Here is a 23037-nt window from a genome sequence, read left to right as displayed (position 1 = left end):
GCAATAAACCAATGTATTTAATATTTCCGTGCAACATATGTCCTGTTTGCACTGCTTCACAATAAAAACTGTGCTTGTGATATACAAAAAAACTATGGATTCTTTACCATATGAGAACAATTCGTTTTATAGACGTAGTGATGAGGATGATGAAGCTGACGAACTTTTCAAAGTGATAAATACAAACTTTACACAGCTTAAACCTCAAGGATTCATCACTCGTTTATAACGAAATCGTGAACTAGGTGTCCGCGGTACCTGTAAACCGTTTGTGAGACGATCTTCGATTGATATGCATCACAGTTATCGCGAGTGGCCGCAGCATATAATGAAACGCAAACTTTGTTCTCTTCGCGGCATACGTGATAATGTTTCAGATTTCTTCGAGTCATCGAAATTACGAAGATTTCTACAATCGGGTAGATTTGATGACTTAGCGATTGGTCAAAGAGCCGCGTTACGACATAGACTTTGCTCCGTTGACAATTTAATACTTGGTCTAAAACTTGCTATTCAACGTTGTATCAGCCGCAAAATGGACTTGCCTCCATATATAAGTTACTATCATCGAGTGAACTGTTATATGTAGGTGGATACATTTCTGGATCGATATCAAATGCTTGATCCTTGCTTCACCATAAACATTTCACTTGGTAATGGTTTGTGTGGTGAAATTTTTTTATGCAATCCAAACCATTAGACTTTTGCGCGAAATTTACCTGACAACTGTGATGCTGTTACCGCGCTCCAATTGTTACGTCGCACATGCACCCATAATCAGGTTGCATGTAATATATGTGTGAACAGCCTTAACGATACTGAGGAGGAGATGACCTCAGTTAATGACATTTTTTTTTAAATTAGTGACGCATATAATTGTGGTGGGGATTTTAGTATAAAAGTCGTATATTCTCGACGTGTCGTTACCAGTTTGCGAACTTTTATGCACGGACTCTACTGTCTCGAAGATACTGCTGCTGCAACCATGAATTTTTACACTCCAGTACCTAGCATGTTGGCCGAGAACATGAAATAAGTATTATATATTGTATTGTGATAAACAAAAATCTTTTTTTTTCTTTTATTCATTTATTGTATTTTCTATTTAGTTTGGCCATACCGCAGTGTACGCACCGTATTCTGGGAAGGAGATTTGCTTTAACGCCTACTGCATACAAGTATTTAAACATTGGTATCAACGCTGGACTTGTATCACATGTGGAATTACTTCTTAGCAATACCAAGGAAAATACTATGCTGCTACCGCATGCTACATGGACAGCGTTGATGGAAAAACGTTAGGCCGTTAAGCTCTTTGTTCAACAACCGTCTGCGGCACCACCACTGTTCATTCGCGATTTAACTTTAACTGTTAGATTATAAGTAAATTTATGATGTGTGTAAGTGTGTGTGGTTATTATGTGAAGGTAAGAAGAACGGAATAAAAGAAAGAGACCGATAAAGATTAGAATTAAGAAAGATAATTTGAATCAGCGAAACACCGCACAAAGCAGAGAGTAAGAACTCCCACTACGCACACATGTAGTAAGGACTGTCTCGGTCCATAGAGTTTAGTATATGGTAGTCTGACTGATTAATAACAAGTTCATATGTAATTGAAGAATAATAAAACTATAATTTCTACTAAAAAATATTTATTCAACCACGAATCTTAACATGGTAGCAGAGCGTGGTTGACTGGTTATAAAAAAAACTGGTTGAAGAAAAAAAGGAGGCACAGTAATATATATTGCCGTCTAAGAAGACAGTGCAACAATTCAACGGCCAAGAGAGAACAAAGACAGGGATCTTAGAAAATCAGATTGGAAACTAAAATAAGGGTAAATGAGTCAGGATAGCCTAACTCGGAATTTGGGGAAGAAAAGTCCACCAGACGAATCACCATCCTCAGAAAAAATCAAAACTTCTGAAGAAGTCGACACATCCTCTGAAGAAACTGAAACCAAAGAGGACATTCAAAAGGAAACAATGATTGAAGAAATAAAAATTCAGTTGTTTAACGGCAGAGACTACAATATCTGGAAGAAGAGAATGCTGATGTATTTAAAAATGAAAAAGTGCGACGAAGTGGCAACCAGAGAAAGACTACCGACGGATAACCCAACGCAGTAGGATGAAAATAATTTAAGAGCAATGAATTATATTGTAACGATGCCCCCGGAATGAGCATCGTTCCCGGTGAAGAACGGACGAGACGACCATCCTCTCGGCCAGGCAAGGGAGCGCGGGGGGCTCCCGAAGAAACCGATCATCGAAATACGTAATTATAACGAGTACCGCGGAACGCGCCAAATCCCGCGGAACGAGCGTATCCGAGCGGCCCCGAACTCATCCGAGCGAGCGCGACGCGCACGGTACCGCGGAATACCGCGGCCGGCGCCACGAACAAGGATACCCCGGATGTCGCCTTGTGCGAGATAAAAAGCCGAACTCGGGGAAGTCGCGCACCGTTCTCGTGCCGTTCGCTTCGCAGCGAACATCCGAACCGAACCGACTCCTGGAGCAAGCAAACCAACGGGGTGGAGCGAACTCCGTCTCGGTCAGGAACTCCTGACGCTTGCACCGCAGAGGAATCTTCCTGCCGAAAGCGACTTAGGCTTGTACGACCGGCTCGTGGGGTGAAGCGCACTTCGCCTCCTTCGAGCGATCTCGATCCCGGATCGACAGTCAGCTTGCTTAGGCGAAAATATCCATTCGCACCGTTGCACAAAACCGGGGTGGAGAGATCTCCGCCTCGGCCGAGTACTCTCGGCTACTGCAACACCGAACAGGTGCTCCATCCTCCCCGCTGTCCGAATACCGCGTTCGCGCCGCGATCTAAGCGTTAGGTCGATCACCGCGCCCGCGCCGCGTGCATAGATCAGGCCCCGCCCAGGCCCGCGACTCGGGGAAATATTCGCGCCGCTAACCCCGCGCTCCGATTAGGGCGTTATCCGGGCGGCTGCCGAAAACCTGTAACGGCCCGCCCGTCGTAGATCCGCGTATCGATTACCACCGTACCGATCAAGCGCATACTCGCGCCAATTACCGCGTCATCGTGAATCTATTGTTAAATTCGTGTTCGTCCGGCGACGTCTCAATCACGCGTTCGTCATAATTGGCTTAAATGTATTTCTGTTTTATTAATTGAATAAAGCATCAATTAATTGTTACATAAACCACGTCTCGTGCATTCTCGGACCTCTCAATTCAACTCGCGAATCCTGTCCGCCCGGCGAGCACGTCCGGGCACTCTCGCTTGCAAGATATTCGCGGCCAGGAATTACGGTCGTTTCAATATATATAATGTTGAGGTTTGATGGGGTTAGAATACAGACTTAACTGAGTTTCTGTAAACACAGTTTTTTTATTTGTATTAACAAATGTGTTTTTATAATGTCTTACATTTCTAAGGTAGTAATTTCTTACCTGTAAAAACAGAAACGACATTTAAAATCCGTACTAGAATAATAATTTTCTTTGTGTCGTTTTAATCAACGCGTATCGACTCACTGTTATCAACTAACTAAATTTAGATTCATTGTAAGACCATATGGTAAAACAGAATGCAAGAGCGCTAAATAAAAGATACCTTGAAAGGCATATAATGACTTTACATATATACAGTATGATCTCAAATGAGCAACTGGAATATGTGGCTAGTGAAGAATCAGCTTATAATATTTTGAAGAAATTTGACACATTGTATAAAAGAGAATCAACAGCATTACAGATTTGTATAAGAAATCGCTTAGAAAAACTCAAGTTAAGAGGAGACGAAGATTCAAGCATGTATGTAAATAATCGAATTTGACTATAAAAGACTTAATCCAGGTGGCTGAAAATTCTTATAGAAGAAAATTTAGATTAGAAAAAATAAACTTAACACAAATAATAAACTCAAATTTGAAAGTTAGAAAAAGGAGGATTTAATTGGCATAAAAAACCCTCCTCCAGCATGGGAGGAGGGAAAAAGCCGTAATTGAGAATTACATTTGATACATAAATTCTTAACAAAACGCATGCATGCTTATAACCGGAAAATACAAAGAAAGATGTTAATTGAGTTACTCACAGATCTGAAGAAAATAACTTAAATTTGGATCTTAGAATCGATACCAAAACCTCTTTGTTTCAATCCAAATAAATCATAAATTTGTTCCTTCCTTATGGAAATTATGAGTCGGCAGGAACAGCCTGCTTCCTCAAATGGGAGCAGCCCAAATCCTTATCGGGAGCAGCCCGAGCAAATTACAGGAGCAGCCTGTTTCTCAAATGGGAGCAGCCCAAACAATTTACAGGAGCAGCCTGTTTCCGTTGTTAACAACTGATAGATAATTTTCCGGGAGCAGCCCGTATTGTCACTTATAATTTCCCGGGAACAGCCCGTAATACATTGATAACTTTAAAAAGTAACACTCTTAAAAACTTTAGAATTTATTTCTCTGCTTTAATAACAAATATTCTGTTTTCACAAACATGTGTCTCCATCAACATCTGCTATTCAACTAACAAACGAAACCGAACTTGTAAATAAAAACCGAGAAAATCAATAATTAATCGTTGCTAGGGAAAGAATCGAAACGAGCCTAATAACATAAACCGAATAAATTCATAATGTGAAAAAAGGCGCGAACAAAGCACCTTTTTTAACGACTTTGAGAAATTAATAAACGAATTAAAAAATTCGGGAGTAACAGTATCCGAAAAGGAAAATGTAAACTATCTACTGCGTACACTACCAGATACTCTAAATTATATTGGCGATTTAATTGATGCCGTAAGGATTGAAGATCAAAATTGTGAATTTATTAAAAACAAGATAAAAATGTGAGAAATTCGAGAAAAGGGCGAAACAAGCAAAACAAAGTCAAGTGTGTTTAAAACAGAAAAAAAGGAACAAGATAAAGTGTGTTATAAATGTGGCAAACCAGAACATTATAAAATAAACTGTCGAAGCTCCAGAGGAAATTGGCAAGGAGGTGCTCCTTCCAGAGGAAGAAGATATCAACAGCAGAACAGAAGACAATCATTTCCGCCCAGGAGAAGAGGAAACCGTTTCATCTCTCATCATATAGCGGTATTTTTAATTTTTGCATCAAGGCACAAGCCTCTTGCGCCGTTTCCTTCTATGATAAGCCGCCGAGCATTTGATTGGGCCCGCCAAACGGAGCCGAACCCGCCGATACCGATTGCGGCAGCGATAGCGCGATCTTTTGAGTTTTCTGTCGGCTTCCCGAACCCGTTTCGAGTTTGCACGACAGTTTTTGGATTTAGCCAAACAAGGGCGATAAAAGGGCCCGTTCCGAACAAGACCCGACGAGTCAGTCTCTTCCGAGTCTTCGCAAAGCTTACTGGTCTCGCGTACATTCTGAATTTAATAAAGGTTCTTAAGTTTACGGAAGAAGGCATTGAGGAGAATCTTTTCGTTCCTCTCTCTCCTCCCCCACCGCCTTCCTACAATCATGGAAGAGGTTGGCAAAATTATGAACATAATTATGGACAGCAGTACGGTCAGCGTGAATCAAACTACAACGAACAAAACAACGGAAATGAAGCGAGCGTATTTGGCGTAGAATTAAAAGGTAAACTTAATATCAAAAATCTAAATGTAGAAATAAATATTTGCGAAGAAAATAAGATTGATTGGGTATTAGACAGTGGATGTACGGATCACATTGTAAATGATGATAGTTATTTTGAAAATTCTGTAACTCTAAAGGTACCAATTCAGGTTAAAGTAGGCGATGACAGACATGTGAAAGCAACTAAGATCGGTATAATAAACACATATTTTGTTGTTAAGAATAAAAGGAATAATATTAAAATAACAAATGTATTCTATGTTAAAGAAATGGACAGGAACTTATTAAGTATGGCAAGAATAACACATAACAATAAAGTAATCTCAGTAGCAAATGTAGCAAAAATATATAACAAAAGAAATGATCTAATAGCAATTGCATTTAAAGAATATGGACTTTATAAAATGGAAAGTTATATAAATAAAAGAGAAACAAATGTAGCCGCAAGAAATAATATGACTCTTAAAGAAAAATTTCACCGAATGCTAGGGCACGTAAATTTTGATTACTTAAATAAAATGTGTAAATATCATGTAGCAGAAGGCTTACCTTCTGAACTTGAGAAAAATAATTTTAAATGTCAAATTTGCGTAGAAAATAAAATGAATAACAAACCATTTGAAAACAATCGCGAAAAGGCAAAAGAAATTTTAGAGATAGTTCATACTGATTTAAATGGACCACATAAAACTACCGGAATAAATGATGAAAAATATTTCTTGACATTCATTGATGATTATAGCAAAGCTGCGCGAATTTATAATATAAAATCAAAAGCCGAAGTAAGTGATTGTTTTACTGATTATATTAATACTATTGAAAATATGACCGGGAAAAGAATTAAAAAATTACGTTGCGATAACGGCCGAGAATATATGAATCGCGATATTTTCAAAATTCTAAGAGAAAAAGGTATTGTAATAGATCCATGTCCACCGTACATACATCAGTTAAACGGAACTGCAGAGAGATACAATAGATCAATCATGGATATAGCAAGATGCTTGTTTAATGAAGCGAAAGTTCATCGTAGATTTTGGCTCAAAATAATTAAAACTGCGGCGTACCTTAAAAATAGAACTTTAACAAATACTATAGAAAATAAGACACCTTTTGAAATTTTGTCAGGAAATAAGCCAAATATAAATAATTTAAGATTGTACGGTACCAAAGTATTTGTCCGAATACCAGATTTAAAAAGACAATCAAAATGGGATAGTAAAGCAGAATTAGGAACACTGATAGGATACGAGAACGTTGGTTATAGGATTTTAATAAATAACCGGAAAATTGTAATTGCTCGTCATGTAGATTTTGCGAACGAAGACACTGAAATAATAGGGCTTAAAGATAATGAAAATGTACCATCTACTAGTTCACAGACGCCTCCAAAAATCAAAATTCAGTATGATTCAGATGAAAGCAACGGTAGTCCAAGAAAATATAGTACACCAAAATCAAGTCGTGGGAGTTTAATTGAAAGTCCAAACAAAGAAAGATTGCGTACTACATTATATGATAATCAATTAGGATCAAGCGATAGCGCACGAGAAGATTTAGATCGTGAAGTACGAAAATTCGAGCGACTCAAAAGAAAACCGGAGAGATACGGTGAAAATATTGCAAATACAAATTATATATATGTTAACTATGTAAGCGCAGATACTCCTTTAGATTATAATGAAACGATAAAATGTAATGAATCAAATATGTGGAAAAAGGCTATGGAAAATGAAATAAATAGTTTAATTAAAAATAATACGTGGGACTTAATAGAAAAACCGCATGGTGAAAGGATATTAGATTTAAAATGGGTATTTACTAAAAAGGATATCGATAAATATAAAGCACGTATAGTAGTTAGAGGTTTTCAACAAACAAACGGGATAGAAGATATTTACTCTCCAGTCGCTAAAACACAAACCTTAAAAATACTACTTTCTTATTGTTGTCAAAATGGTTTTTACATAAATCAAATGGATGTGGAAACAGCTTTTTTAAACGGATTAATTAAATCTGAAGTCTACGTCAAACAACTAATAGGTTTTGAAGACAGATCAGATAAAGTATATAAATTAAAGAAATCTCTATATCTATACGGTTTACGCGAAAGTCCACGAGCCTGGTATAAATGTTTTGATAATTATTTACAAGAATTAAAATTTAAAAGAAGCAAAAATGATTATTGCTTATATACAAAATGCGCCAAAAATAATATTATATATTTAATAATTTTCGTAGACGATCTTTTAATTTGTGGAAATAATCAAAGTAAAATAGATCGAATAAAAATTAAATTGTCTGAAAGATTTTCAATAAAAGATCTAGGAAAAATTAATACGTATTTAGGAATTAATATAAAATACGATGATGTAAATAAAAGAATGACTTTAGATCAACAAAAATATATTGAATCATTAGCAAACAAATATAATATTTTAAACTCTACATTATATGCTACACTAATAGAACAAAATTTAAGAATTAAACCAGCACAGTCAATAAACGCGAGTATTAATTACAGGAACTTAATTGGATCATTATTATATATTGCATCAGGAACAAGACCAGACATTAGCTATAGTGTAAATTATCTAAGTCGATTCCAAAATTGTTACGATTCAACACATTATAAATACGCGTTAAGAATATTAAAATACTTATATGTAACAAAGGAAGTGAAACTAATATATAAATACGGTGATGAGAAAAATATATTGAATTGCTTCGTAGATGCTGACTGGGCTGGAGATGATATTGATAGAAGGTCCACAACAGGATATGTGATAAAGTTATTTGGAAATGTTGTCTATTGGAAGACAAAGAAACAGGGTAGCGTTACAAAATCGTCTACTGCAGAAGAATATGTAGCATTATCTGAATCAGAAAGCGAAATTAAAAGTATTATAGAATTATTAAAAGATTTAAATGTACAATTGCATGAACCAGTAGAAATATATGAGGATAATTCCGGAGCAGTTACTATAGCAAAACTTGGAAATTTTACTAGAAATTTAAAACATATTGAAGTACATTATTACTTTGTACATGAAAATGTAGAAAACCAAGTTATAAAAATAATTAAAGTAAATACAGATGAAAATCTTGCAGACATATTAACTAAACCTTTAGGTAGAAATAAGTTTGAAAAATTTAGAAGTATGTTAAACTTAGATTGGTAAATAAAAAATTAAACAAACATATTTTTTAAATAAATAAGTTCATAAAGCATTATATTCTTTTTTTGTAAAACACATAAATTTAAGGAAGTGTGTTAGATTATAAGTAAATTTATGATGTGTGTAAGTGTGTGTGGTTATTATGTGAAGGTAAGAAGAACGGAATAAAAGAAAGAGACCGATAAAGATTAGAATTAAGAAAGATAATTTGAATCAGCGAAACACCGCACAAAGCAGAGAGTAAGAACTCCCACTACGCACACATGTAGTAAGGACTGTCTCGGTCCATAGAGTTTAGTATATGGTAGTCTGACTGATTAATAACAAGTTCATATGTAATTGAAGAATAATAAAACTATAATTTCTACTAAAAAATATTTATTCAACCACGAATCCTAACATTAACAATTGTAAATATTACTACTAGTGACACTATAATCAAATTATCGTTAGAAGATGTACATTTATATATGAAACAGCAAACTGTATTATTTCTATTTGACATTAATCATTGCGTTGAGCATGTTTATTTCTCTCTTTCACAAACTGTAGACGCTGTTAATGAAACATTTAAATATTTCGTATCTAGTTTACGACGCGATGCTATTACCAATAAAAGTGATTCGATTAAATTGTTATATGACATTTATGATAAAAATGTGCTCATTGATTGTGAACTCATTACGTTTGTTATCGATCGTATTGTTTTTGAAGCGTCAAATACTGTATTTTGTCATTAATTTCATTAAAATTGTATACGTTACATACTTTTATTTTATTTTATTTTAATTTATTTTATCTCGCTCTTAACTTCCGAGAAGCCACGGGCTTCTATAGTTGCTATTGGTACGTGATTAATAAAAAAAATCTTACGTTGCGTTCTCGTGATGCTCGTTGTATGAAGGTACGTAACAGATCTTCATCGCATGGTTGCATTACCTGCGCGATAGATATCTTTCATCTTTTTTTTTTTATATTGTATTTCTTTTTTTAGCATGTTACTAGTACTGCTTTTTTTATTGCAAATATACTTATACTAAAACACTTTACTTAAGCGTACTATGTCTTTGTCATCGACTAAAATTGTATGTAACAGATCTTCTTCAACCGGTTACATTACCTGCGTGATAGATCTTCTTCGAACGGTTACATTACCTGCGCATGAGATAAAAAATTTCTTACATTACGTTCTCGGATGTGCTATGACTCTATATCACCCCCCATATTTTTTCTAGCCCTTTGTCTTTGAGTCCACAACCGTCAGTAGCATCTGGCATTTTGAACTGTTACAATGGGCAAACCAATGGATATTGATAATGAAGTTGAAGTTGAAGTTGAAGTTGAGCGTGAAGTCGAGATAGAGTGTGAAAACTGTCCGCAACAAAACAGTCCGTGATCAGTTTGTCGACAAAACATTTTAAATTGCCTTAGAAACCGCGAAATGGGGTTCACCACCCCGCTGAACACGGCGCGGGCGTGGTGCCCCACACATCAACAAATTGTCGGTTCCGCGTCGTGGGTCTTTACGCAGCATAACCCGGTGTACGGGGAGAAGCGTATAATTATGACTACGCTTCACCTGTGCGCCGGGTCTATAGGCACGACAAATGTGACCCTCCCAAAGCCGTCGGATAGAGAAAGCTATCCGGCGGCTAAGAGACGAAGACTTCATTAAATGTGAGTGCGTGTGTGCGTGTGTATGATAAGATGCATCGCTTTCGCATCTTCTCATACACAAATGATTACTAATATGCAGTGAAGAGAAAGAGGAGGGAGGAGGGAAGAGGAGGAGGAGGAAGGAGGAGGAGGAGCAGGAAAAGAAGGTGGAGGAGAGGAGGAGGAGGAGGCTGTATATAAAAGGTAATATTAAAAATTGAATAAATGTGTGCATGCGTGTGTGTGTGAGAACGCGTGTCAGGAGATATGAGGTGTCAACGCCTGGTCCGCGATCTGATACTTCTTATCTCCTCACACGTGTTCGTCAGTACGTGTCGAGACCGCGTTTTTGTTAGTACGTTTCGAGACCGCGATTTTTTGTCAGTACGCGTTGAGACCGCGTAAGAGTAGCATTCGCGATTTCGTTTCTCGTGTCGTCAATATTCATTTGCGGTGAAGTTTTTAGTGCGGTATAGCCGCTTTACGGCGAGTCTCACACTACCCAGAGAAATCCGGCTCTGGGTGTGCGTAAGTTTCATTTTTTTCACCCACGAAAAACAAAAAAAAAAAATCGTGAGATGAATAACACTCGCAGTGACGTGCGATGTGTTATCTTCTTCTCACAGCATTCCATGCAGTTCATCGCCACATCTCTTACCTTCAAAATGATAACGTTCGCGTAACTCGACACGTACATGGAGAACGCATCACGCATTGCATCTGACACATTGTTACCCCTTTTCCTCCTCTCCTGGTGACACATATGTTACCCCTTCTCTCACAAACGTAGGTGCTTCCTCCCTTCCCCTCCACTCATGATAACAAGTGCCCTTATAACAGGTGCACTGATAACAAGTGCATCGATAACAGGTGCAATAAAATCAGGTGCACTGATAACAGGTGCACTGATAACAAGTGCACTGACAACACGGGTTCCCCTTCGACCTCGCGCCCCCCTCGGCGCTCCCGGAGTAGAACCCGTGTTTATTTGCTACTTTCGTCGATACGTACATTGCGACGTATGACGCCCTCGTATTGCAGACGGTTTCGTCGTTGTACAACCAGGGCACAGTATACTGAGAGACAGTAGGGACAGTAAGCGTCGGTACCTTTGATCTTTTTCAGCCAAATATTTGTGGTCACATGACTCGGCGCCATGTTTTTGGGCGGCAAATGCCGTATGAATAATTTTGAGGGCCTTGAGAAATTGAAGTCTTTAGGCAGCAAATGCCGTATAAATAGTACGTGGGCCCCGAGAAATTAAACAATGTTTTTTTTTTACTTTTGCATATTGCACATTGGAAAGGTGGGTTTGTTTACAATTATATTTTCTTGTAATTCTTGTAACTTGTAAAGGATAAAATAAATAATAAAATAATGAGAGAAATAAAATATAATTGAAATACGAAAAATACATTTATAGTATAGATAGATAACGGTAAAATATAATTAAAATACGAAAAATACATTTATAGTATAGATAGATAACGGTGTTAAAAAATACATTTATAATTAGTTTATACAGGGTGTTTCTGATCAATGGACTTTCCCGAAACTCCGCCCGAAATCGGTAATAAATTACCAGATTTTTACAAGCTCAGAAACACTCTGTATAACTTTTACATTATTCATTACGCCAAATAATTAGTTTATTTAAATTACTTCTATTCTTAAAATTTCTATTAATAAATTTTAAACTATAATATAATTTCATACGCGCAACTAAACGAATTAAATAATCATATGGAAAATTCTTACATGGATGTAGAAAGTCAATTTTTTTAAATTTGTTAACATATTTGTTTATAACATTTTCTTGTATGACAAATTCTTCAAATTGATCATAAAAAATTGTATTCGTCTGAGTTACAAAATATGCAAATGTCGTAGGTGGCACATGTAAGGATCCAAACGGATTATCAATTTTATTCGTATATGCTTTAAAATGGCAGAATAACGTTTCATCATTATAATCTTGTTGACTGTTAGCATACGTAATGCAAATGTCACAAGAATGTTTCTCTAGAGCTTTTTTAATAAGATATCCGCATATGTATTGAATGGAATTTTGTTCAAAAATGTTGCAATTTTGATAATCTTTACTATTTATAGGAACATCATCAGAAAATAAAATGGTTTCAATTGTATTTGGTTCATCGTGAGAAATTTGAGAAAAATTATTATACTGCATAAGTATGTTGCTAAAGTCTTCAGCACAATTTTCACTTCCATTTTGAAAAAACCTACTGCAAAATAATTTTTTAAATGCTCGAATAAATTGAATTGGTGTAGGATTTATACAATTTCCACTTTGCTGTCGTATATAACCAAATGCATTTTCTAGAGCATCTTGATTGCACCTTCGAGTTAAAAGGAAGCGATATCCAACTTCATGTAAAGAACTCCAAAGTTGCATAATAGCATTTATTGTTATTTTCCAGCCTTGAATAGATTTGACACGGTTAGTAATATTTTTTCCAGTTTTGTTACTTTGAACTGTTAAATTATTTAAAAAATTTAGACAATCAAGTAAAAATTGTTCCTGCTCTGGTGTATTTTGATAAGGTTTATTAAATACTTTTTTAGATTTTAGTCCTGCCACATTAAGTATATCAAAGAGCTTATCAAATCTTTCTATAAACTTAACCGTTCCTATAGTTTCTTTTGGTAATTTTTCAAAATAAATATATGTCGACATAGCACAAGCAAGTGAATTACTAAATATTTGTGACGCGTATTTGACTTTCATTTTTTCAAAATTATTAGGGTGTACATGAGAGTCAGTTAATCTTGGACATAATCGGTTTTCTTTAATTTTGTCATTGTCATATAAATTTACTACGTATGTCCATGAAGTAAAAAAATCTTCAAATATATATTTATGCATTAAAAAAATGTTTCTTGTTGATTTCAATAAATGACATGTATCATAAGCATAAAATATTTTCTGATCATCAACAAAAAAGTATGGATTTTGAGGTGTTATCCGTAATAATTCACATAATGAAATATTATTTGAACCCATATCAGAAATAACCAATGAAACGGTAAGATCAATTTCTCTCAATTTTCTAACGCATTGTATAAGTACAGACTTTAAATTATTAGCATGACATGTTGTACGCGGTAATAAATAACAAATCGGTTGTTTCCAATTGTTATAAATTCCTCGAATAAGAAACACAGTTGCAGAAGAACAAGGTTCAAATAATCGCTGATCGCCCACATCAACAAAACCAATCACTTTGTCTTTTCCAATGTCATAAAATAAATGTGATTTTAACGCAATTTCGTCAATACATAAAACGCAAAATTTGTCCAAATCATTTAAATGAGTAGTATTCATTGATAAAGTTTTAAATAAATTTTCATTTATTCCAACATTAAAATTCATATTATGTGTATATCTATTTAAAGTACGTTTTGTTGGCAAATAAAATATCTTACTTAAATGATGATACAATTGTGGACCTTTAAAATACAATTCTAAAGCAAATTTTTTAAATTCATCGCTGTATTTGAAACCTTGTTTTTTCTTCGTATGCAAATGTGCTTGAGTTTGTACAAATTTTGAACATTCTGGAGATAAAAATTTATCGCAATAAACAAACCATTCTTTCATGGAAAGTTCTTCACTTTTTTTCTCTAATTGAAGATTTTTTATTTGTTGCTCTAAATAATGTATACGATTTTGTGATCTCTTTAATTTAGATTTCATGCCTTTTGATGTATTTATGTCAGACCATTTTAATATAGTCTGCGTTGCTCGTGTACAAATATTTGTTACTTCGTCAGTATAAAATATTTCTTCTTCTATTTCAGTAAATTCGTCTTCCATATTTATAACGTCCGTTTGAGTCGCTTTATTCAGATAACTGCTGTTGCACGCCAACATATCTATATCTAGAAGTAAAGAATCTTGTGTATTTGTTTCAGTTTCTTCATCCATTATAATATCTAAAAAAAATGAAGGAGATATAAATTACAACTTATATAACTCCCCCTCCCCTCTTTTTCTCTCTCTCTTGCTCATATTATATATTTATATGCATATTATACAATATATATCAATTTGATAGATAATTTCAATTTTATACAGAAATACATTTTAATTGAATACATACCAATTTCATTTTCTTCAATTTCTTCAATATGTGCTGTCGACGACTTAGTTAGGGATATGCTTGGAACTGCATTTGGCATTAATCTATTTCTCAAATCATTGAGGAAATATTTTTCTTCAAAATGATCAATGCACAATCGATGAGAATTATATAGTTTTTCAGCATTCACTATTAAATCATATCGATCCACTGCTTTAGCCCAAAGTATCGCTCTACAAAATGAATAAATAAATTAATTACATGTCTAAATGACGTTCTTGCTTTTGTTATAAATAACGTAACTTTAAATTTTACATTTGGCCCGCCAAAAAATTTAGTTGCGCACCCCTGTTCAAAAAAATGTAAGACAATGAAAAGAAGTATAAATAAAAATTGAAAGTATAATTATTTACCTGTCTTTATCTTGTGGAAAACGAAAAAAAGTTATATTTTTGTTGCAATCATTATTGCAACAAGCTTTTGCAGCACACTTACGATGAATTCTTTTGTCACTCATTTTTGTAATAAACTCACTCTTACAATCTATTAAGAGAACATCACTGCACGAGTCACAAATCACAACTGAATACTGTAATGTATTCTTTGTTAATGATTAATGATTCAACAGGACATAGTATAAGATGTATAACATTTGCAAATAAGATAGTATTATGTTACGCGTATAAGTTGCTCATCAGCTCTTTATTATCTTCGCTTTGCAATTACATTGTTCTTAGGCCCGGTGTACACGTTGTAAGAAATAAAACAAAGTTACAGCACTAAACCCAATACTAGCTTATAAAGCTAGTGTATGTACATTACTTTTTAAGCTAGTGTTGAGCTTGGTGTTAAAACTTTGTTCAATTTCTTGCATCGTGTATGTACACCGAGCTTTAAGGACCATTAATTACTAGAATCTTGGTCCGCCTCACAGTTACACCTCATGTCAACTGCCTTTATTAAATATATTCTTTTTCTTTTGTTTTATTATAAGTTCAGAGTTATTAAACCCTTTAAAACATAACAAATACGTAATTAAACTGTATTGAAATTAAAGCAATTTCAAATTAATTTCCAGTCAACGCTATTGGTGCGCCCAAAAACATGGCCGCTCGAGATGCGCGAGCGAAACTGCGCGGCTGAGAAATTTTCGCTTACTGTCCCTACTGTCTCTCAATATACTGTGACCAGGGTATCAGTTTCTCGCACACGGCAAAGGCACCTAAAAATTTTTTTTAATAAAATTATTAAGAATTGACCATTGGTAATAATTTTACTATTTATCGACAGGTATTTACTATTTCGATACCTTAAAATTGTTACCACTGTAGGACGCCTTCGATTAAGAAAACTTTCAGCGTAAATGCGTACTGCTCGATTTACGTTTTTCCCGGCTATGCCATAGCAAATCAACAAGACGACAGCGCCATTTCTAGTTATTTGCCTGTCGCGCTCACTCACGCGCAGCTTCCTTGTCGCTCTTACGCCTGTATATTTTATGTATTTTAATTTTTTTCTCAAAAACTATTGAGAATTTTTCAAAATGGTAAAGGACTTTTTGTCTTGTTTTGATTAGTTCTATCTACCGTTTACGGTAAAGTTCACTGATTTGAAACACCCTGTATAATATGGATAGAAGTATGAAGTGATCCATTATATAATATTGTTACGCCGCTCTTCGGTTTTCTCCGACTTCCCACAGCGTTTGCGAGCTCCAGCCACACTTTCTCCCCCTCACTCACACCCGCGGAACACTCACACGAAATAAAACGGAACACGTTTAAAAAAGCAAATTTGGAAGTTTTATTATAATAAAGTTAAAGCGCGTCCGCTCTTGTTTAAATCACAAAGAAGACTGACAACTAAACATTAACATGAAAAGAGCTGTTTGTTACCTAGCAACGGGAAATAGACTGACAAGCTCTCGATAATCCGGACCGTCTTCAGACACCGTCTTCAGGCGTGTCCGCCTTCACGACAATCTCGCGCGCCAAAACTCGGGAACGGGCGTAACAATATATACATATAATATACAGGGTTTATCATTTAATGTGTCACACCGAAAAGGAATAGGTGGGTCTTAATGAAAAAAATTAAAAAGTCTAATACCGCATTGCAAAATTCTCAATGGTTATTGAGAAAATAATTAATGTGTCTAGCGCAAGAGCGACAAAGAAGCCGCGCGATAGCGAAGCGACGCGACGATACAGAAGACGGAGCGAACGGCGACGCGCAAGCGAAACAATGCGACAATCCGCGAGTGAGACGAGCCGACCGATATGCGAGCGACGTGAAACGATACCGCGCGAGCGAGACGATGCGACAATCCGCGAGTGAGGCGAGCCGACCGATATGCGAGCGACGCGAAACGATACCGCGCGAGCGAGACGATGCGACAATCTGCGAATGAGGCGAGCCAACCGATATGCAAGCGAAGTGAAACGATACCACGCAAGCGAAACCAATTAATATTTTTGGAAACATTATCGTTTCCACACTACCTTTTGAGGTAGATAGCTCAGTGCGTTTTTTTATAGTGGTATCCCCAGTAGACCTAATCCACTGTAAAAAATTAACGCAACATATGTTCGAAGTGCCGACTTTGAGATTGTACGCACAGTTCGGCCCTCCGAACAATATGTTGCGTTGCTCTTTCTGCCATGCAAGGCGAGATAGACCTTCAGGTAGCGTTCACGCTGCTACAATGGCCTCGCGAACTTCGTTTACTGTCAGATCCCGCATAGACTCAACTAACGACTTCACGTGTCCCCAAACAAAGTAATCAAGCACGTTTGAGTCTGGTGACCGAGCTGGCCACATTATAGGGCCGCCGCAACCCATCCAACGATGGGCATAATTGCGATCAAGAACCTGGCGCGCGAGACGCGAAAAGTGCGACGAAGCACCGTCGTGCTGATAGATCACACTTTGTCGAATCTCGAACGGCAGGTCTTCGAGCAGTATAGGTAGCTCATTTTCTAAAAAATGAGCGTATCTCTCCCCGTTCAAACGAGCAGGCAAAAAAAATGGTCCAATCTGAAAGTGATAATAACAATATTATGAGTTTTTTTTAACTTTCAATATAATATTTTTCTGTGATAGAAATACTTACAATTTTGTTTCCAATTATCCCTGCCCACACATTTAGATTCCATCTGTATTGAAAGGCGCACTGCCTTATTGCACAAGGATTTTCGTCGCTCCAGATAACGAAGTTTTTGGAATTAAATATGCCGTTCGGTGTGAACAACGCCTCGTCGGTCCACAATATTTTTTCTGCAAATGACGGATTTCGCCTGCACTGCGCTTGTAATCGTACACGTATTTTATTAATTATTCATTAATATAAGAAGCGTACTTTAAATGAAGATATACTTAACAAAAAAAGATGTACCTTCGCAGAAATGTATTCGCTGTTTTTCATTCCGAGGAAGAAGCTGTTGCACCCGATGGAAATGATATGGGTGCAACTTTTTTTCCCGGAGAACGCGATGTACAATGCAGGACGGTACACCTAGCGTTCGTCCTGCATAACACACGTTCGCCCCTGGGTTCTGTTTAAAAAAATTACCCAGTTACTTTTCCGTGATGTTCCCGCTGAGCCACTAGGTTGATTGCGTTCATTTTTGAAAATTCTAAAGAAATTATTTAATAATTTCCATTATTTTTAATGATGTTACATCCATACCTACAATTAAATGACAAAAATACGAATTAATTGTGTGATATAATCCAATCATATTTTACATGTTAATATATGTTACGTACCATTCATTGCTACTAAAATTTCTTTCTACAATCTTTTTTTAATTTTAAGTGTTCGCTCAGACAATGGCAATTTAAAGTTTCACAGCGCGAAACGTTTGTGAATTTCTTCAATTAGCTGTTTCTCCTGTAAAATTTTGCTATTTTGATAATCTGATTCGTCAATCTCTTTATCCACATTCATGACTTCCACTGCATTATTAATATCAGTTTCATCTGTATCATTTTCTGCATTGTCAACTAAAAATAAAAGTTTGATTTTAATTATTTGTATATTGCAGTATATTCACTAATTGTAATATAATTAAATATACATATTATGGTAAAATATCATTAATATACCAGGTCTGTAACTTTAAAATGCGGATTTTTTAATAAAAATAGGCAACGATTTAGAAAAAATGGAAAGATATATTTTATTCAAAGTATCGGCTCTCGCTTTCTACATATTTTTGCCATCTAGTAGGTAATTTATGGAAGCCATTCCAAAAGAATTGAACGTCGCGTGAGCCAAACCAGTCGTCGACCCATTTTTGGACGTCTTCATAAGAATGGAAGTGCTGCTCGGCAAGTGCGTGTCCCATGGATGAAAACAGGTGATAGTCGGAAGAAGCAAGGTCCGGTGAGTACGGCGGGTGGGGTAATATTTCTCATCCAAGTGCTGCCAAAGTGTGCTTTAACCGGTTTTGCTGTGTGACTGAGTGCGTTGTCATGCAGCAAAATCACTTTCCCATGCTTTCGAGCCCATTCTGGTCGTTTTTCGATCAACGCATAATTCAAATTAATTATTTGTTGTCGGTAGCGATCCGTATTAACTGTTTCGCCAGGTTTCAGCAGCTCGAAGTACACAATGCCCTTCTAATCCCACCACACACACACCATGGCCTTCCGTCCGAAGCGATTTGGTTTTGCAGTCGATGTGGAGGCTTTTCCACGTGATAGCCATGATTTTCTGCGCTTTGGATTCTCAAAATAAATTCACTTTTCATCGCCCGTTACGATCCGATGAAGAAATGACTTTCTTTCGTGTTTCCAAAGCAGCATTTCACATGTAATTTTACTCATGTGGCACCCATTTTCCAACCTTCTGGATCTTTTGCATGACTTTCAAGCGTTTGGAAATGGCTACACGAGAAACATTTAATTACTCTGCCAACATTTCTTGAGTTTGCGTGGCGTCCTCATCCAATAATGATTGCAGCTCGGTGTCTTCAAACTTTTTCGGTCGATTTTCACGTTCTTTGTCACTGACATCAAAATCACCACTTCTGAATCGTTTAAACCACCGTTCTCAAGTGACGGCAAATAGAGTATGTACACCGTATGCATCCACAAGAATTCGATGTGCCTCCGCTGCTTTTTTTTCTGATTGAAAAAGAAAATCAGCACATGCCGCAAATGCTCTTTGTTTGGCTCAAAATTCGACATGTTTACTACCGAAAAAAAATATGCTAGTAACTCTTAAACATTTAAACAAATATGGCGATTTGAAGCTTGCAGTCACAGCTACAAAATGATATATTAGTTATGACACCAGCATCTATAGGCTTAGTGCGCCATCTACTGGAAAAAAATCCGCATTTTGAAGTTACAAATCTGGTATACTTGTGGACGTTGACGGTGTCCAGCCGGCGCTACAAGTCGCGCAGAATTGTGGCGTCATCCTTAGTCCAACAGCGCGTGGCGTCATCCTTAGTCCAACAGCGCAACGAACAACCCAACCAAGTAGATGTGGCGCCATCCGTAACCCAACAACACAGCGGACTACTCTCTATATATCAAATATTCCGTGATCCAAGGAACAGACCTGCAAATCAAAAATTTACAACTATTGTCTGGTCAGAAGTCGAACAGTTAACATCTTTTAATTAATTTGTACTTGTTAAATATATATTTTATATCAAAAGCAAACATTGTCATCAACCTCCGATCCAAGATCCCTACAAAATTGGTGACCCCGACGTGATCCTGTCGGAGGTTAGAAAAGCTGCATGAAAGTGCCATTCTACAATTATCTACGGGGAACGAAGAAACAGGATCAAACAAAGGAGCTGTCAACGACAGAAACGGAGATGTCACTTCAACATACGCCGCCCTCAGCCGGATCTGATACTACGACGACGCGAACGAACCAGCAAGAAAACCCAGTGATGATAATCCAGGAGCCGGACCCCCAGGACGGAACCACAACCTCCGTGGGAGCGGTGCACGTCGCCAAGATTCCCCCGTTCTGGAAGGACAACCCGATTCTATGGTTTCTGCAACTCGAAGCAGCATTTGCCATCAACAGAATCCAGAGCGACGATTCGAAATACAGGTTCGTGATAGTATACCTAGACCAGACAATCCTTCCGATCGTAGCCGATATCTTGCTCAACCCCCCCGAAACCGGGAAATATAATAAACTAAAAGAGCGATTAATCTCTGCCCTCGGCGAATCGACCGCGACCAGAATTCGACGGTTGCTCGGAAGTCATGAAATCGGTGACGAAAAACCATCGGTGTTTCTCCAACGACTCCGTAACCTGGCAGGAGCGCAAGCCTCGGATGGAATACTGCGCGCGATATTTTTGGAACAATTGCCAGAAAACGTGCGAACGATCCTCGCGATAAGTGAAATGCAAGACTTGGATAAACTCGCGGCCCAAGCGGATAAAATCGTTGAAATTGCCAAACCTCGGTCAACAACAATTAATGCTATAACACAGCAGCAGCAAACGAGCAACGGACTCGACAACATGACAGATTTGAAGACGGAAATCAATTTCCTAACCAGGGAATTGAGACACAGTCGCCGCCCTCGAAGTACCAGTCGAAACCGGGTTAGCTTCAAAGGAAGATTTCAGAACAAGCCCAGAAGAACGCAGAAAAGGGATTTCTGCTACTACCATAGCAAATTTGGAGAAAAGGCCATCAAATGCGCAGCACCTTGTTCCTGGAAGAAAAACGCACCGGAAAACTAAGATCGCCGTCTCGATTACAGGCGATCGAAGATGGTGTACCGAGAACTCAACGCCTGACAATAACAGATAAGAACGATGGGATTACTTACCTTATCGACACCGGAGCTGACGTATCGGTTCTTCCCAAGAGGTTGGTTCGCGGAACCCTGCATCCAACGAGTTTCAAACTCTTCGCAGCAAACAATACGGCTATCAAAACCTACGGTAGCCAGATACGCATTTTGAACCTCGGACTCAGACGACAATACAGATGGAATTTCATCATAGCGGATGTGCGACATCCGATCATAGGCGCAGATCTCCTGGGACACCACGGATTGTTACCGGACCTGAAACGGCGAAAACTGATCGATGAAAAGACGCTCCTCAGCACCAACACTCCGATCAAAACAACAACTGCAACAACAATCGCAACTGTAGACAAAGGGTGTAAGTACGAAAGTCTCCTGAGAAAATACATTGATATTACTCGTCCCACAGCCATCAACCAGCCAACCCACGAAGTATTTCATCATATTGAGACTCATGGACCACCAGTAGCCGAAAGGGCACGCAGACTAGCTCCAGATAGGCTCGCAGCAGCTAAACGAGAATTTGAAGGAATGATGGAACAAGGGATTTGCCGACCATCGTCATCCCAATGGGCCAGCCCTCTCCATATGGTTAAGAAACCGAACGGCAGCTGGAGGGCCTGCGGAGACTACCGCAGACTCAATAACTCCACCGTGCCAGATAAGTACCCACTGCCTCATATACATGACTTCACAAACCACTTGGCGGGATGCAAAATTTTCAGCAAAATAGACTTAGTAAAAGCCTTTTACCAAATTCCAGTAGCCAAAGAAGATGTCTGTAAAACGGCTGTTATAACTCCATTCGGATTATTCGAATTTACTAGGATGCCCTTCGGGCTGAGCAACGCAGCCCAGTCATTCCAAAGATTTATTGATACTATTCTCAGAGGACTGCCGTTCTGCCACGCATACGTGGATGACGTGCTCGTGGCCTCCAAAAACGAAGATGAGCACCGAGCACACTTGGAAGAAATCTTCAAGCGCTTTCGCCAAAATGGACTCTCCATCAACGCAACCAAAAGCGTCTTCGGAAAGCGCGAACTAGAGTACTTGGGATACACAGTGGGCGAACACGGAATCTGCCCCCCCGAGGAGAGAGTGCAAGCTTTAACTAACTTTAAAAAACCTTATACTATAAGTGAATTGCGTAGATACTTAGGCATTGTAAATTTCTATCACAGATTTATCAAAAACGCAGCAACACTGTTGGCACCCCTGAACGAATACCTAAAAGGAAGCTCAAAAAAGGACCAAAGGCCAATTCATTGGACAGCTGAAGCAGAAAACTCCTTTACTCAAAGTAAACAGCAACTCGCAGAAGCCGCACTTTTGGCGCACCCAATTGACAACGCCAAACTAATACTAAAAACTGACGCTTCTCAGTACGCAATTGGAGGTGTTTTAGAACAACTACAGGAAAAAGAGTGGAAGCCACTAGGTTTCTTTTCCAAAAAACTAAACGAGTCACAACAAAAGTACTCGACTTACGATAGAGAACTCCTCGCCATTTACTCTAGCCTAAAATTCTTTCGACACCAAGTCGAAGGACAAGATTTAACCATACTTACCGACCACAAGCCTCTGCAATACGCGTTCCTCCAATCATCCGATAAGGCATCTGAAAGACAAAGAAAACAATTAGACTACATTAGCCAGATAACTACTAAAATTGAATACGTTACAGGAAACAGCAACGAAGTCGCTGACGCTCT

The 23037-nt window shown here is 37.5% G+C and overlaps 1 protein-coding gene across 1 annotated transcript; it reads left to right on the top strand.

The window, feature by feature from the left end:
* Positions 1 to 19946: 19946 nt before the first annotated feature.
* On the top strand, positions 19947 to 21251 carry LOC139110629 (uncharacterized). The gene has a single exon (XM_070670509.1). It carries the CDS (start codon positions 20280 to 20282, stop codon positions 21249 to 21251), a length of 972 nt encoding a protein of 323 aa, XP_070526610.1. The 5' UTR covers positions 19947 to 20279.
* Positions 21252 to 23037: the final 1786 nt, after the last annotated feature.

This window comes from Cardiocondyla obscurior, linkage group LG21, assembly GCF_019399895.1.
Source record: "Cardiocondyla obscurior isolate alpha-2009 linkage group LG21, Cobs3.1, whole genome shotgun sequence".
Taxonomy (NCBI): Eukaryota; Metazoa; Arthropoda; class Insecta; order Hymenoptera; family Formicidae; genus Cardiocondyla; species Cardiocondyla obscurior.
This window is presented reverse-complemented; position numbering and strand designations above follow the sequence as displayed.

What these genes read in the sequence shown, in the direction of transcription:
- LOC139110629 (XM_070670509.1), top strand. Translation starts at nt 20,280, where the DNA reads ATGAAAGTGCCATTCTACAATTATCTACGGGGAACGAAGAAACAGGAT.